This window comes from Carassius gibelio, chromosome B23 (assembly GCF_023724105.1).
Source record: "Carassius gibelio isolate Cgi1373 ecotype wild population from Czech Republic chromosome B23, carGib1.2-hapl.c, whole genome shotgun sequence".
NCBI classification, from domain to species: Eukaryota; Metazoa; Chordata; class Actinopteri; order Cypriniformes; family Cyprinidae; genus Carassius; species Carassius gibelio.
In genome coordinates, this window is record NC_068418.1 from 16,968,595 (window position 1) to 16,985,489 (window position 16,895).

At 37.3% G+C, this 16,895-nt stretch overlaps 2 protein-coding genes across 6 annotated transcripts in view; both read left to right on the forward strand.

The window, feature by feature from the left end:
• Nucleotides 1-342: 342 nt before the first annotated feature.
• esyt1a (extended synaptotagmin-like protein 1a) lies at nt 343-15,494 on the forward strand. Its single transcript, XM_052594472.1, has 31 exons — nt 343-1,022; nt 3,139-3,180; nt 4,251-4,385; nt 4,523-4,596; nt 4,891-4,963; nt 5,045-5,134; nt 5,230-5,285; nt 5,600-5,720; nt 6,527-6,703; nt 7,685-7,767; nt 7,943-7,991; nt 9,444-9,533; nt 9,620-9,721; nt 9,829-9,900; nt 10,002-10,088; nt 10,253-10,402; nt 10,473-10,631; nt 11,032-11,208; nt 11,413-11,495; nt 11,965-12,013; nt 12,117-12,206; nt 12,292-12,387; nt 12,507-12,578; nt 12,663-12,749; nt 12,871-13,017; nt 13,540-13,661; nt 13,784-13,879; nt 13,976-14,107; nt 14,187-14,292; nt 14,383-14,432; nt 14,515-15,494. The coding sequence occupies exons 1-31, from the start codon at nt 690-692 to the stop codon at nt 14,540-14,542; spliced, it is 3,228 nt and encodes a 1,075-aa protein (XP_052450432.1). The 5' UTR covers nt 343-689; the 3' UTR covers nt 14,543-15,494.
• A 344-nt stretch (nt 15,495-15,838) lies between these two features.
• fmnl3 (formin-like 3) overlaps nt 15,839-16,895 on the forward strand; it is a 42,534-nt gene continuing 41,477 nt past the window's right edge. For 3 of the 5 annotated variants that reach the window (XM_052595043.1, XM_052595045.1, XM_052595048.1), the window contains exon 1: nt 15,840-16,431. In XM_052595043.1, coding sequence (XP_052451003.1) covers nt 16,318-16,431 — 114 coding nt within the window. In that variant the 5' untranslated portion in view covers nt 15,840-16,317. Of the gene's footprint in view, nt 16,432-16,895 lie in introns of all 5 variants that reach the window. The other 2 variants (XM_052595046.1, XM_052595047.1) reach the window with 1 other exon arrangement.

A 16,895-nucleotide genomic window follows, 5' to 3' on the forward strand; every position in this document is an offset into this window, starting at 1 on the left:
ACCAGTGCATAAATTATACAGCTATAATCTGCACAGCAACACAACCAGGTGCTACAGTGTTTTGACTGCAGTGCAGTTTAGCCAGTAGTCCATAATTTAGTCGTCGTTAATAGACAAATGCTTGTTTGCTTTAGCTTTCCCCAGTCTTGTGCCTTTTCTGCATCATTAGTGTTTGCTTCTCGTGCAGGAGTGTACACCACACTGGTTGTCACATGACAGTATGTAAACACCCATGCGACCGCTTAAATGTGTGCTGCTGGAGGCTAAAATGTTATTGATGCACTGCATCTTAACTTCAAAATCCCTGTTCTCGCGTTCAGCCTTTTCTGTCGCTCAAAGTGTAACATAACGGGGCTTCAGTGACTATTAAATGATTGGCGAACTCTTCAGGAAGACCGTGAAAATGTACATCATTCCACACCCAGACGTTTTAAGGTTTTCGTTGTGTTTTTACGAGAACTCTAAGGAGGGCTGACACCTTCAAAACACGCCCTTTTTTTAAGCAAACTAGAAATGCTCAACTTTCCGCTGCAAAGGAACAGACGGATGTGCTGTATTCGTAGAGTGAGCGAATTACGAGTCATTTTTGTTCTTGTTTAATAGAACGTGTCCAGCACCTCTTCGTTTCGAGCGGTATTGCGTGGGTTTCTAGTGTCTAGCGCGGAACCGCTCACAGAAGACGGGATTTGATGCAGAAAGAGCCGATGTTATCTGAGGATGCAGGGCCGAGCGCGGGTGCCGCTGCAGACTCGGCCCTGCCTCAAGACTCCGCTGGAAAACACGCCGTGTCCGTTCTCTGGTCCTTCGGAAAGTGCGTCGGTGCCTTATTGCCGGTCTACCTGGCTGGATATTTCGGATTCAGTATCAGTTTAGTCTTGCTCGGTCTCCTGGTTTATATGGGATGGAAACACAGTCGCGATGGAAAACGAGCGCGACTGCAAAGCGCAATGTATTTTTTAGACAATGAGCAGGATGTCACCACTACACGGGTGTTTAGAAGTAAACGGGAATTACCGGCATGGGTAAGGGACTTTATACCATAAATGGCATCATTATAGTAGCCAACAGTTCAGCAACGTAGCCATAAACACATGAAATCTTCGAGCAGATAGACATGCAGGATTTCTTAACGCTTTTCTCTGGTATTCCTGTTTACATTAAGAGTAAAAAGTGTATATTTAGGTGCTTTTGTGGCAATGATAGCATGATTTCATGTTGCAGTTATTTACTGATATGATTTTAAATATTTATTCACCTACTCTTGCAGTGCAACCTGTAACTATTGATTACACATCATACGCATCGTAACTACACACTCAGTGTTCTACATTCCTTTAAAATAACATCTATTTTTTTATGTTACAGTACTTATGTTTTTGTAATAACTGGAAATTAATCCAGTATGGACCCGTTTCACGAATGGCCTTCATCATGCTAGTACTTATTCCAAAAGTACAAGAGTACTAGTACTTATTTACATTGCTAGTCACTATTCCATTAAAAAGTACATATTCCATTTGTAATAGGTAAACAATTGCATTTACAATTGAAATTCACACAGATCTGTAGTTTAGATAGATCAACCATTCACTTCCGACTAATATGCATTGTATTCAAACCAGTACCCACTACCCATACCTGCAACTAGTTACTATCCCAATAACAAATAAATATTCCATTTGTGACTGGTAACAAATTACGTTTACCATTACTACTAACTTTTTACTACTCACTAGTATGCATTCAAGGAGGATTCACTGAAACGTGTTCATTACAAACTAGTACCTGTATTTGTCACAATCCCAATAAAAAAAAAATATATTATTATGTTTGTGACTGGTAACCAATTGCTTTTTCCATTGAATTTTATGGGTCCTGTAGCTCAGATATCAACTCTTTGATTCTGCCTAGTATTTCAGTTTTACAAGTAACCGACTACCCATCCTTACTTTTTATTTAATAATATTCAAATAGTTAATGGTACCATATCAGTTTTTCTAGCAATAGTAGAATAGATACTGGTACGTGTTTAATAGTTGCTAATGTGTATTTCAGTTCATAGAAGTTATTACCAAAAAATGAACTATAAATTAGTTATTCTAACTGTAAGTAAAAAAATCAAATAAAAAAGCTGTTGTAACCAGTGAGATGCTTCACTATCATTGATTTTACATATAAAAGGTTTCTTTCATGCTGTTAACAGGGTACTATAGTTTTGGTACTATATTTATCACTATATTACGTCATTATCTGTAGTCAGAATGCATGATCATGACCCTGTATTGCAACATCATCATAACGAGAGCTTCTGTCAGCCAACTCCGCCAATCAAAGTTTACAGTTCTCTTCCTTTCATAAGCATCAAGCACACTCCCTGACAGAGTTCATATTTATATTCTCCTTGCCTCCCTCCCTTCATCCCCCTCCCTCATTAACTTCACTGCATTCCATAGTCAGTCCAGCCCTTGCTATATTTGGACATTGAAGTAACCAACCTCATGGGACTGAGTCACCAGCAGCTAAATGGCAAAATGAACCATTTGCAGCAAGAATTTGGTGAGGGGGTGATGGGAAAACATGAAGTTGAAAATTGTTAAGAAAAATATGACCTGTGGTCAGAGAAACAGTTGTGGCACATTCCACGGGTACCTCTCATGTACATAGTGGCTTTTTTAACTGATGTGTTTTGTATAAACCTACCCACATCCTGTTACAAAATGATGTTTAAACTTGAAAGAGGACTGCTGCAGGAATATACATTTGTCTGGTGTCTTAGATTAAAATATATGCAGTAGTTGGGAATCATGCATATGGTGGGTCAAGTTACATTCAGTTTAATTTAATGTAATTACCTTGTCCTTTTAAAAAATGTTTAATTTAACTAAATTATGTTTTATTTATTTATTTATAGTTAAACATCTGCACTGAAATCAGAACTGACCTTTAAATAAGGTTCCTTTGCCATGTGTATTCCTGTGTCTGCAGAGCTGGTGTCTTCCCTGGAAAATGCTGGTGTTTTGTTAACAACAGCTCTGACCTTCCTACTGTTTATTTAGTAAACAAAAAATGCTGCATGTAAAACCCTTCTGTTATATGTGTTGACATCGGAAGTCAAAGTATACTCTTTGTTTTCCATAGGTGAACTTCCCTGACGTGGAAAAGGTTGAATGGATGAACAAGGTATTAAACTCGTTATTCATATGCACACGTGACCGCAGCTGCTGTTCTCATTGTTTCTGCTTCATGATCCTGAGGGCACAGCATGTATGTTTTCAAATTCAGTCCCTGAAGATAAATAGTTGAACGGCTTGGCAGCACTCCAGTCTTTGCATAATGTTTACAGTTGTCATTGGCATAATATACCTTATTTTGGAATAAAGGACACACAGACTACATTGAAAAACCTTGTAAAATATATGAAAATTACCAAACATCTGGTTATTTCAGAGACTTTTATTGGCCAGACAAACCACACAGACTTTAAGAGCTTATCAGGAAGGAAATTGTTGTTGAAAAGAGTCTTCAGACTGATTGCCCCATGATTTTCCGGATTCTTTCATTATTTCTAATTTTAAAGCACAAAAAATTTATACTGGCTTTGAGATTTCATAAAAGACCTCCTCAGTAGCAGACCAGACGCTTCACAGATAATACTTGAGTTTTCTTGCACACCTGGTTTTGTTGTTAGCATGCAGGCTTCAAACGTTTGCCTCAAACAAACTTTTGTTTAGACAGTGGGAATAAGGAGGGTGGATTGTGGGATATGGTTCAAAGCTCACTACAAACACACGCTGCTCTTTCTGATGACATTTGCAAACACCCAGTAAGTGAATATGTTATAGTGTAAGTTTTGTAATTGTATTTCATCATGATTTTGGTGTTAAACTAAACATGATGGATTTCAGTTGTTGCAGTGTACAGAAAATCAATCAGTATTTTTTTATTAATGCTCAATCTAAAAAGTTATGAGATTATTTTTATGAAGTTGAGTACAGCAGTCCGGTAAAGAAAAAAGTGCTTTGTATAGTTTTCTTTCTCAGTGCTTATGATTTCCGTCCTAGGTTTGACTGACAAATTAGACTTATTTTGCATGCTTTCATTTCAAAACATAATGCTCTAATGTTTGTGTCTCTCAAAGAGCACATTATATCCAATTAAACATTTATATTATATACTCTTCATTGACTTGATATTGCCATCTTCCTGAGTTTCTACCATTTCTTATTGTTCATATCTATCCTTGCTCACAGATATTGCAGCAGGCCTGGCCATTTATTGGACAGTATCTGGAGAAGCTGCTGGTTGAGACTATTGCCCCTTCAATCCGAGCCGCCAGCGCTCATCTGCAAACTCTCAGCTTCACCAAAGTTGACCTGGGCGACAGGGTAAACTAATTTATCTCTATTAAAAGACTGAGTTATCTGCATATGTTTTTCATATTTGAATGGATTCTCAGTTTCTGCTTATCAGACCCTTTTCTTGAACATGTTGGCTACTGACCAAGACTATTATTTTTGAACAGCCTATGAAGGTGGTTGGGGTGAAGGCCTACACTGAGCATGATAAACGTCAGGTGATACTGGATCTTTATATCAGGTAGTGTTATTGGTCTCTTTCTTGACAAACAAGTTCTCAAACTTGGAGTTGTGGTTGTGTCTTATTCATAGTATAGTATAGATTCATAGTCATAGTAGTCATATCGTATTTTTGATTATATTTACAAAAACAGACTATTATTATTTTTTGTCAGTGTGATCTTAAAGTGTATGTCTTAATTCTGTTACTTGGGGTTTCGCAAGACATTTACGACCAAAAAATAGGTTGTTGACCAAAAAAGGTTGAGAACCCTTGGGTTTTAGCCATATTTAAATCCTTGTGGCTGTGTTGCAGTTATGCTGGAGATGTGGAGATCAACGTTGAGGTGAAGAAGTACTTCTGTAAAGCTGGAGTGAAAGGCATTCAGGTAAGGAGGAGGTCAACGTGACACATTAGAGATAATAGATGAAAGACTTATTGACTGTAACCAGTATCTCCTATTCTATAGCTCCATGGAAAATTGAGGGTGATCTTGGAACCTCTTATTGGAGATGTTCCTCTCGTTGGAGCCATCACCATGTTCTTCATTCGCAGACCTGTTAGTACACCATTTTCCATCTTAATTACTATGTTGCTTCGTAATAACCCCCTTTTTTATTACACAGTCTTTGTTTCTGCTTCCCTCCATCTTAGAAACTCGACATCAACTGGACTGGGTTGACCAATTTGTTAGACATACCCGGTTTAAAGTGAGTGACTTTGTTTTGTATAATTTTTCTGTTTTGGTTTTATGATTTAGAGATACTGCAACTCCACTGGAATTTTTAATACTGTAACTCTGTCTTCTCATTTGCTTCATTCATTAATAATCAGTAGAGCACTGGTCTGATTATTCAAAGTCTGCTGAGCTTCCCTCTATATAAATAAAGCATGGAAATCAGCAGTCGTTCATATTTATCATAGCTTAACTCATTATAATCATTCAGAAGCATGCTTTTAACTAGTTTAAATGTATTTTGTTTGTGCCATTTTCTCTGTACGAACCCCTTGCATTCATTTTCAGTGCCATGTCGGACACTATGATAATGGATGCAATCGCCTCTTTCCTGGTTCTCCCCAATCGTCTCACTGTGCCTTTGGTGGCCAATCTGCACGTAGCACAGCTGCGTTCCCCTCTCCCACGGGTAACACTTCACTGTGCTTTACTGGAGTATTTAACTGTTAACCTTCTTATTTTAACTATTAAATATCCATCCGGTGTACTTTAATACTCCATAGTTTTCATCATGCATGCTTGTCCAGTGTAGCTGCTTCATAATGTTGCACTACAAGGGCGTGTTCTCAATTGGATATGTTAATTAAAGGAATAGTTCAATCAGAAATGAAAATTGCTGAAACTCATCCTCAGATCATCCAAAATCTGAGATGAGTAGTTGATTTTCTATCTTCATCAGAACAGATTTGGAGAAATTTAGCATTACATCACTTGCTCACCAGTGGATCCTCTACAGTGAATGGGTGCCGTCAGAATGAGAATTTTAACAGCTGATAAAAACAGCACAATAATCCACAAGTAATCCACACGAATAGTCCATCCATTAACATCTTGTGAAGCAAAACCCTACATCCTTAAGACATCTTGTAATTCAAGCTGTGGCTTTCAGCTAAAATACCTGCATAATGTTGTTTTCACGTAACAGTTTAAAGTTAAAACGTCTTAATTATGGATTTCTTGGTTACAAACACACAGCTTTTCACTTTGCAAAACATTCAGTGATGGACTGGAGCCGTGGATTACTTGAGGATTATTGTGATGTTTTTATCAGCTGTTTGAACTCTCATTCTGATGGCACCCAATGATCTCAGAGAATCCATTTATGAGCATGTGAAGTAATAAGTAAATATTCAACAAATTCAATTTTTGTTTGAACAATTCCCTTAAGGCACGACTCTTGCACTCAGCTTAACCTTGTTTTGTGTTTTCCCACAGGGTATAGTGCGTATCCACTTGCTGGAGGCAGAAAACCTTGCTGCCAAGGATAACTACATGAAAGGTGTGATATCTGGGAAGTCTGACCCGTATGCCGTGCTACGGGTGGGCACGCAGACCTTCACCTCCCATCATGTGGACAACAACCTAAATCCTCAATGGAGGGAGATGTACGAGGTCAGAGAGAGATGTGTATGGGTGGCAGTGTTGGGCAAGTTACACTGAAAATGTAATCAAATTACTGATTACTCCTTTTAAAAGTAATCACATCACTGTTCTGATTACTTTATTGCAAAAGTAATTAGTTACATTACTAGTAACTGCAATTCGTGTGTTATAATGAGAGGATTCAAGAGCACGCAAATTTCAGCACTGCATTGCTCAATGCTGCAAACTCGTGTTATAGCATAAATAGAAAGTCTGCATACTATTACTCCTGTTAGTAGTTCATGTTGCTTTTGTTAAATAGATGAATATATATATATATATATATATATATATATATATATATATATTTTTTTTTTTTTATTTTTTTTTTATATTTTATATAAATACTGCACTCTGTTGCGTCTCGTCTCGCAGGAGCAGGTCATTAATTCATTGGTGCTTGATTCAACAGTGCGTGTTGTTACGTCCTTTTTACAATCTCTAGATTCTAAAACACTGCATTCTGTCAGCAGTGTAATCGAGCAGATACCTCGGCTTGTAACTATTAATTACTATTTTTAAAATCATAAGGCGTTAAATTACTCCATTACTAAAAAAAACAATCAAATTAGTAATGCATTACTGCACAACACTGATGTGTAGCATGTGATCAGTGTGGTTGCTGAATAAAGTGTCAAGGTTCTGATGAAGGGGAAGCTGTGGGTTTTTTGAGCTTGTAACACTGTGTAGGTGTTTACTGTGTTCTGACTCTTGTAACTGCTGGCAACAGCAAGAAAAAACAAAGTGTAATAGTGCAGTATGTGACTATCATGTGGTGAGATCAGATGAGCTTAGAGCAAAAGCACAAGTTCAGAGAAACATCTGATCATTGTAAGGTTCTTTATTCCAAATCAAGAAGTTTTGAAGCATTTTTCTAAGTCAGCAATGTGCTTAATTACATTTTGTCACATATTTTTAGCTGTGTTCTGTGTGACTGTGTGTGATTTTTAGGTCATTGTTCATGAAGTACCTGGTCAAGAGCTGGAGCTGGAGGTGTTTGATAAAGACCCTGACCAGGATGACTTTCTTGGGAGGTATTAATTCATTAATAATATAATAATATCATAATATAATAATGAATACTTATACAAATATATAAATATTGTAGTTGAGTTAAAGAAATATATTACAAATATAAATATATCTTTATTTAAAATGCTTTTTCTGTTTTTGTCTTTCTCTATTTTCTGTGAATTATAATTTCTTTAGAATGAAGCTGGATTTAGGTATTGTAAAGAAAGCAGTTCTTTTGGATGAGGTACATCTTGTGGACTAATTCTTGTTTATACACACACAAACACACACACACACACACACACACACTACAGTTTAAATATTCTTCTACAGTTTAAATATTTATAGATAATTTTTCGTTGATGTTCTATTTTCATTTGATGATTTTTTTTTACACCAAAAACCTTTTACATTATTGCTCTGCATTATGTTTTTTAAAGGGTTAGTTCACCCAAAAATGAAGATGGACCCATAAATTACTCATCCTCAAGTCATCCTAGGTGTATATGACTTCGTTCGGAGTTATATTCAAATTTGTCTTTAATCTTTCAAGCTGTCTAATGCCACTCAGCGGGTTTTGCGGTGCATAAGTCCAAAAGAAGTGAAATAATAACCACCCATCCATAATAAAAAGTGTCTCACACAGCTCACACAGCAAAGGTCTCCTGTATAGAATCAATGCGTTTTTGTAAGAAATATTTAAAATATAATAATCAATTTAATCTAGCTTGCGCTCACTGTTGTACACGGAAGCAGCTCCAGACAGATGGTGTATGATGTCGGCTTTGCGAATGCGCTGCTCAGAAGTGACGAATGCGGAAGTGCAACAATGTTGAAGGATTTCGATATAAGCCAAGAGGTGACTCGTTTTCCTTTGCTCAAGCAAGGAATCTTTGTTTCCTTTGCTCCTGTTAACAAACGTTAGTTTTCATGAGACTCACCAGCGCATCATACGTCATCCTCCCGGAGCTGCTTCCTTGCACAGCTGTTGGTGCAAGCTACATTAAAGTGATTATTAGTTTTGAATATGGGTATTTGTCTTACAAAAATGCATCAGTTTGCTACAGGAGCCCTTTGTTCACCCCTTGAAACCATGTGAGACACTTTTATATTTTGGATGGGTGCTTTTTATTTCACTTCTTTTGGACTGATGCACTGCAACACCCGCTGAGTGGCATTAAACAGCATGAAAGCTCAAAGACAATTTTTTAAATAACTCTGACTGGATTCATCTGAAAGAAGAAAGTCATATACACCTAGGATGACTTGAGGGTGAGTAATATATAGGTTGATTTTCATTTTTTGGGTTAACTAACCCTTTAAATCAGTGGCAAACATGTTTATTTCACCACCCTAATGGCCCCTTCACATGGAGCACCAGCGTTAACGCTTGACGGAGGGCGTTTCTGAAGCTTGGTGCTAACCAATCACATTAGTTTTCTGTGTTGCATGAACCCAATTGATTAGCATCTTTGCTAGGATATTTGCATAAGGGTATGTGATTGGAGGATGCTTGTCCCACGAGCAACAAACCCAACTCGATGCGACAGACCCACAATTAATTTTGACATCACTCCATTTAAAGTAAACTAGAGCCGTTGATGGTGATGTCCCATTTGAATAAACAGCAACTGTTTCTCAGTTATGCCGCTGTATTGTTTATAATTGCAATGCATTGTTTCCACTGTGGTTTTAGTGGTACACTTTAAAGGACGCACCATCAGGTCAGGTTCATCTCAAGCTAGAATGGCTCTCTCTGCTGCCCTCTGCAGAGCGCCTAAACGAAGTAAGCTCTTACACGACAAACCATAAAAATAGTGTATTTCTTGAGATTCTCCTTTAAAATCCAGACTGAACCCATATCAAATATAGGTGCTGGAGAGGAATAAAAACATTACGATATATGGTAAGACAGCAGATCCTCCTTCTGCTGCTATTTTGACTGTTTATCTGGACCGGGCACAAGATCTACCTGTAAGTTTGTATTCTGCACCACTGTTACCCTTCTTTCAGCATTTATTATTTTGTTCAAAGAGTGCTTAAAATGTTGATGTTATTTAGTAGGATGTGTTTCTATTCAGTTTAAGAAAGGTAATAAGGACCCCAACCCCATGGTGCAGATATCTGTCCAGGATACCACCAAAGAGAGCAAGGTATAATATAAATCTTATAAAATATAGGTAAAGTTTGTGGCATGCTTATACCTTTTGGAGTCACTCTTTCATATATGTTTTCTCAATAATTAAAAATCCAGACGGTGTATGGGAATAACAATCCAGTATGGGAGGATGCCTTTACATTTTTTATTCAGGACCCACGCAAACAAGATATCGACATCCAGGTACAGTATAATCACTGTTATTGCGAAATATTAAATCTAGAGTGCTATTAATTTACCCCTTTTCATGATGTAACTGCAATGATATCCTTTCAAGTGCTCATTTATTTGTGTATAAATAGATGTAAACAGTATTTCTTCACTGTAATTGCTTCCATCTGTCCCAGGTGAAGGATGATGACAGGTCTTTGACTCTGGGAAGTTTGTCTATCCCCTTGTCCCGTCTGCTCTCCAGTGCTGAGCTCAGCATGGATCAGTGGTTTCAGCTAGAAAAGTCCGGACCAGCCAGCCGTATCTACATCACAGCTATGCTCAGGGTAAGATAAGATAGATTGATTTTGATAATTAAAGACTTGAGACATGTAATGTAGGAGTTGTTTGTTTCAGGTGTTGTGGCTGAATGAAGAAGCCATCCTTACCACACCCATGACTCCATCACCCGGAGAGGGAGATATTGAATTCGAAGTGTCTTCAGGGGTATCAAAAGTGACTCCCACTACAAAACGTCCCGAGCACACCAGTCCAGACAGCAGTTTTGCATCTGAGGTGAGTCTGTAAAGAAGTGTAAATCTTGATGTCTTTTGAATTTTTAAAAAAAGATGAATCGCATCCAAAATAAAAGTTGTTGTTTACATAATATATGTGTGTGTACTGTGTATATTTATTATGTATGTATGTATCTGTAAACACACATACAGATTAGATTTCGAAAATACTTACATTATATCATACCTTTATATTTTATATACAAACATAACATATTTTTCTGAAATATATATAAATGTATGTGTGTGTGCATTTATATATAAATAATAAATATACAGTCCACACATATGTATAAAAAAACTTTTATTTTGGCTGCGATTAATCACGATTAATCGTTTGACAGCACTAAAAAATATATAAGATTGATGTACATGTTATAATTATTCCATGTTCAATATAGGGTGTTCTGCGGATCCACCTGGTAGAAGCCCAGAGTCTCATTGCTAAGGACAATTTAATGGGTGGGATGGTGAAGGGGAAGAGCGACCCGTATGTGAAGATCCGAGTGGGGGGACTGGCATTCAAGAGTCAGGTCATCCAAGAGAACCTCAACCCCACCTGGAATGAACTTTATGAGGTCTGCATGCTAATTTATTTCATGTGTATCATGGAGGGATATGGCTTATTTCTTAAAACACAAGGATTCCATCTTGTCTAGCTGATTTCTGCTTTAAGAGTCACTTCATTTAAACATTCCTTTTTGACTCTGGAAAATAAAGGTCCCCATTGCAAAGAGATCTTTTTAAGTTATGCATACTGTACCTGTCTGCTTGTATTGTAGGTGATCTTGACCCAGCTGCCAGGTCAGGAGGTAGAGTTTGACCTTTATGATAAAGACATTGATCAGGACGACTTCCTCGGCAGGTGAGGTGGCAACCTTCCTCGTCTACTTTCAGAATTCTATGCTGAAGTTTTACTGTACCATAGTAGCTTACTGATTCTTAAGTAATAAGGAAAAACAACACTTCTGTTTAAAAGTTTGGGGTTGGTAATTTTTTTTGTGTTGTTGAAAGAAGTCTCATGCTCACCAAGGCTGTAGTTATTTGATTACAACTTCATATTTTGAATGTTATGATTTATTATTATTTTTTTATTTTATTTTAATATATTTAAAAATGTAAGATATTATCAAGTTATCAAATGCACCTATCAAATGTAACAGAGCCTGTGTGATGTTATTGAACTCATAATAACAAAAAATATATCTGATTCATTACAAAGTGGAAGTTAAGATTGTGTTACAAAGTTTTGGATAGTGACTTGAGAATCAGTTCTTTAGTTTTGTTGGTGAATGTCAGTATTGTTCCTGTTTTGATTTATTATCTGGTTGCAGGGTTAAAGTGAGTCTCCGAGACCTCATCAGTTCTCAGTTTACTGATCAGGTGAGGCTCTCTCTGTTTTATGTATAACTTTTTTTTTTACATATACTTTCTATATCTGGTTGTATACTTGTGTACACCTTTTTATGCCTGTGTCCTGCTGCAGTGGTATACTCTGAATGATGTGAAGTCTGGACGACTTCATCTTGTGTTGGAATGGGTGCCTAAAGTTTCAGATCCCACCAGACTTGAACAGGTTATGGGCTTTTATTATATATGCTTAAATTGTTCATCCGAATTCAATAATTTCAACTGATTTTGTGATTTTTTTATACATTCAGATCCTACATTACAACTATCGTCAGTCTTACCTGAATAAAATGGTTCCTTCTGCTGCACTGCTTTTTGTGTATGTTGAGAGAGCACATGGTCTTCCTGTGAGTTCAAACATCTGAATTATTTCTTCACAGCTTAATTAGTAGTAGCTTTTATTTAGCATCGACTTTGCTTCAATGAACTGAATAAGTTAGCTCTGAAAATGTACTGTTGTTTCCAGTTAAAAAAGAGCGGGAAAGAGCCGAATGCAGGAGCAGAATTGTCCCTCAAAAATATATCCTACCGAACCAAAGTAAGATACTCAAGTCCTGACAGATTAATTCTGATGTTGTTAAACTATCGAAGACTCACGAAGGAATCATGTCTCCCCTGCAAGGTTGTCAATCGCTCGACTTCTCCACAGTGGGATGAAGCTTTTCATTTCCTGAGTCATACTCCAACAGAAGACACACTTATAGTCAAAGTGAGAAACTATTTTACAGTAAATGTTGATTTTAAGGAGTGAATTTATATCAGAAGGACGATATTTACATAAAGTTGTCTGCACTGGAGTGTATTTAAATGAATCTGGTGTGTGTTTGTAGCTCTCTCACAGCTGGGGTCAGGCTCTGGGCTCTCTTGTGCTTCCTGTGAGGGAGCTGCTGGATGAGAAGGATCTGGTGCTGGACCGCTGGTTCAGTCTGGATGGAGCCATGCCTGAAAGTCAGATTCTGCTGAGAGCTGAACTCAAGGTTAGAAATCACACACACACATTCAGCATGTGCTGAACAGCAGGACATGTTTACATTCAGCCAGAATGAAGTCTATTAATACAGACAGCCGTGTTCCAACATGCACATACTTTTGGTGGTGTAGTGTATTGTATTCGGCATGGAATGAAACACAATTGCTACAATACTACTGGTAGTTTTTTAAGTAATTAAGTAATAGCCAGGATGCAATAAATTGATCAAATGTGACATTAATAAAGTGACAAAAGATTTCACATAATGCTGCTCTTTTAAACTTTGACCTCATCAAAGAATCATGAAAAAAATGCTGAAAATTCTGCTTTGTCCTCACAGGAATAAATTGCACTTTGCAGTTCATTCAAATAGTAGTTTGAAATTTTCATAATATTTCTGAATATGAATGTTTTTAATGCATTTTTGATCAAATAAAAATCAGCCTGGATAAGCATAAAATGCTTCTTTCGAAGACATACATTTTATTGGTAGTATAAATGAAACGAAAATATCTTGTGTGTTGAAAAGCTCCTAGACAGCAAGCTGGCTCAGTGTAGCAGTGCAGAGGATTCAGATCATGTCATCCCCGCTGGAGACGCAGCGGCTGCAGCCAACTGTGAGCTCCGACACAGAAGTGTGCCCGTCCAAGGGTGAGCTAAAGAGGAACTGTATTTCATTTGTAAACAGTGTTTTAGTGTTCTTAGGCAGAACCAGTCAGTTACGGACATTGACACGTGTGTTGGTTTATTTGTGTGGTTGGATGTAAATACAGAGGTGAGGATGCCAGTTCAACTGGAAAGGCCCAGGTGAAGCTCTCTGTTTCCTTCTCATCTGAGAAGCGACTGGTCATTATTGTCCATGCCTGCAGGTAGGAGTCATACAATAAAAAAAAAAGAGCCTTATTACATGCTGTGGTCCTCAGGTTTTTTTTCCCTTTCTTTCCGAATTCTCTTTTCTTGCGCAGGAACTTGCCGTCCTACTCTAAGGATCCTCCAGACACATACATCTCATTTATTCTGCTTCCGGACAAGAACCGGGTCACCAAAAGGAAGACCAGTGTTAAGAAGAAAAGCCTCAAACCTGAGTTCAATGAGAGGTTTGTAGGAACATTCATCAAATCACTTTGTGCTAACACAGAGAGCCGAATGTTCACCATCTTTCACTCGCTCCTACAGATTTGATTTTGACATGTCACATGAAGAAGCTAAGCAGAAACATCTTGAAGTGTCTGTCAAGAACAGCGTTTCCTTCATGAGTCGTGAAAAGGAACTTCTTGGAAAGGTATTCATCATGTGACGAGTGAGATAACAAGACCCCAGACATTACAGATCCTCTTTACATGACTGAATTTCAATCTGCATTCTGTTTCAGCTTCAGATAGACTTGCGTCAGCTGGATCTCAAGGCAGGAGTATCACAGTGGTATGTGCGGTACTCTTTACTGTAGATTACACTGAGATTACACAGTGTTTGCTTATGTATGTTCTTATTTGTATAATTTCAGGTATGACTTGTCCCATGAGACCAACTGACTGACTGGCATTCCCATGTTGACTTTATTTGCAATCGTTTAAAGTGGAGGCTGGTTTCAGAGATGTTATCCTGACTCTAGCAGAAGGTCCTAGAGCAGGGTGTCAGGACTAAGATTGGATCATGGAATTGCTGTGCCACTAGCTTTCACCCAAAATATAGCTTGCTTGATTTCCATTTTTAACAAATGATGTTAGCACAAGAAGGCTATGAGGGCTCCACCTTGAGTCAACACAGCTACAGTTGGAGAAATGTTAAATATTTAAGTATTTTCATTTGTAGCCTTTTGAGCTCATGCACTTTATGGGTCACTGAGAATGCAGCAATGAGAAGTAGGAGCTTCTTGTTCAGCTGTGATTTTTTTCAGTGTTTATTGCATTTCATTCCAGTCTCAAAAAAAAAAAAAAGATTCATCTGGAGTTGATTAGTTCCAGATTAGTTCCATCATGCATTTCAGAATAACCAAATTGCAAAATATTATTTTATTTTATTATTATTATTTTTTAAGTAAGTCGATGAAGGAGGAATCCTTTTTTATTGTTTCCTCTTTGAAATTCAATGTGTTTAATTATTATCAGAACATTTCTTTATATCTTTGGTTAACATATTTTAGCCTCATGTTTGTGACTATACTATTCATTTTACACATATCAAAAACGTGTCAATCTTTTCTCTAAGATTTTAAATATATATTTTATGTATGTATGTTTGAACCGAAACACAGCATGATTATTTAAAATTGAAGTGCCAATGAGTCTCTGAGAGACGGATGCTCAAAAATGTTACAAAAATGCTTGAGTTGTGTCATGGAAGTATAGAATTAGTTATTGTGAGAAAGACACAGGCGTAGGGAGGACAACAGAGATGTTTTTGACTTTGAAATGTAGTGCTTCTGCACCCTATTAACCACAGCCTGTATTGCCGTTTTAATAAATATGCCATTTGCACTTTAAACGCAGATTTGTTTTGTTTTTTGATGTAGAGATTCAACATGCCTTTGGTACACACTTAAAAATATTCATAATGAATTAGCCAATTATGTTAAGAGGAATAAACAGTTGTGATATTCACTGTTTCGAAAGAGAATTGTAGTAGGCATGGCTAAAGCCAAACAGTCATGAATAAAGTCATTAAAATACCACAGCGGGGACTACTGGGATTCCCAATTAGTAATGCTGTAGTTCCAGCGTTCCGCCAGGAGATGGCGACAGAAAACCCCAGTCATTCAGCTTCACGCTAGCGATGAGCAGTGTGTGTGGAGTTGAGAGGGTGTGATCAGTCGTATGTCGATAGATTTCATTGTGAGGTCGGACGCAGCGAGTTAACAGATGAGCACTAATCGGGATCACCCAAAACACATCATAAACAAAAATCCACAGCAAAAACACGAGAAGAGAGATATCAGAAAAAGAAGAAACAAGAGAACTAACGTTAGCTGCTTTACATGGATTGTCCAGACATCGGCAATACAATACTTTTTAAGAGAACATCAGAGTGATACTTTTTTACTCACTTAGATGATTTAAATCTAAGACATTAGATATATCATAATTTGTAACACTCGTGCCGATAAAGGAATCGGTAATGAAACGGATCACTTTATCTTTTTGAACTTTTTTTTCTTTCTTTTTTTAAACAAAACCAAACAAAAGTGGAATGTGATCGCACGTATTGGATGTAAGCTATATTGGATTTATAAAGGTCGCCGGGGGGTAAAGATTGAAGAAGACACAGAGTATCTGAATCCTGCGTCTGGACGACATTATAAAAGTTAAATATGGGGAATATTGAGAGTGTGGACGGGCAATCTGAGATGAAGCATCATATCATGCCCTTGAAAGTTCCCATGCCTGACCCAACAGAGCTAGAGGAAAGATTTGCCATTGTTTTGGTGAGTATGCTGTCAAAATATGCAGTGTTGCCTGCAGTGTATTTTCACTTTACAAATATATTGAAAACCTTTACTTACGCTTTTAAAATATTTACTAAATGTCAAGTTTGTTTTCACTTAGTCTGTATTTACACGAAATCGTTATTTTCATAGTTCATATTCCTTTATTTAAAATAACTAGACCATGTTCCTAACGGTAGTGTTTAGCATCTCAGACTTTAGTGATCAACAGATAATCACATCGCATAATTGAGCTAAACCGACGTGTTGACATTTCTTTGATATGTTCCATATGTCAGAGGCTTTATGACTTTCTCAAATTTTGCACTGCCACCCCCATTTTGTTACTCTCACACTTCTCTTCTTCTCAATCCTTTTGTCTCTGAAGCTTCACAAGCGCTGATAAATTATGTGAAATTTCGCATGGTGGTAAAACGGGCACACAGGCACAAAATTCACTTTAG

Bases quoted from the DNA above. Each gene is read 5' to 3' on its own strand.
- esyt1a (XM_052594472.1), top strand. From the start codon at position 690: ATGCAGAAAGAGCCGATGTTATCTGAGGATGCAGGGCCGAGCGCGGGT. The intron at 9,901-10,001 runs GTATAATATAAA...TTAAAAATCCAG, and splicing joins ATACCACCAAAGAGAGCAAG to ACGGTGTATGGGAATAACAA. The intron at 12,207-12,291 runs GTTATGGGCTTT...TTATACATTCAG, and splicing joins ATCCCACCAGACTTGAACAG to ATCCTACATTACAACTATCG.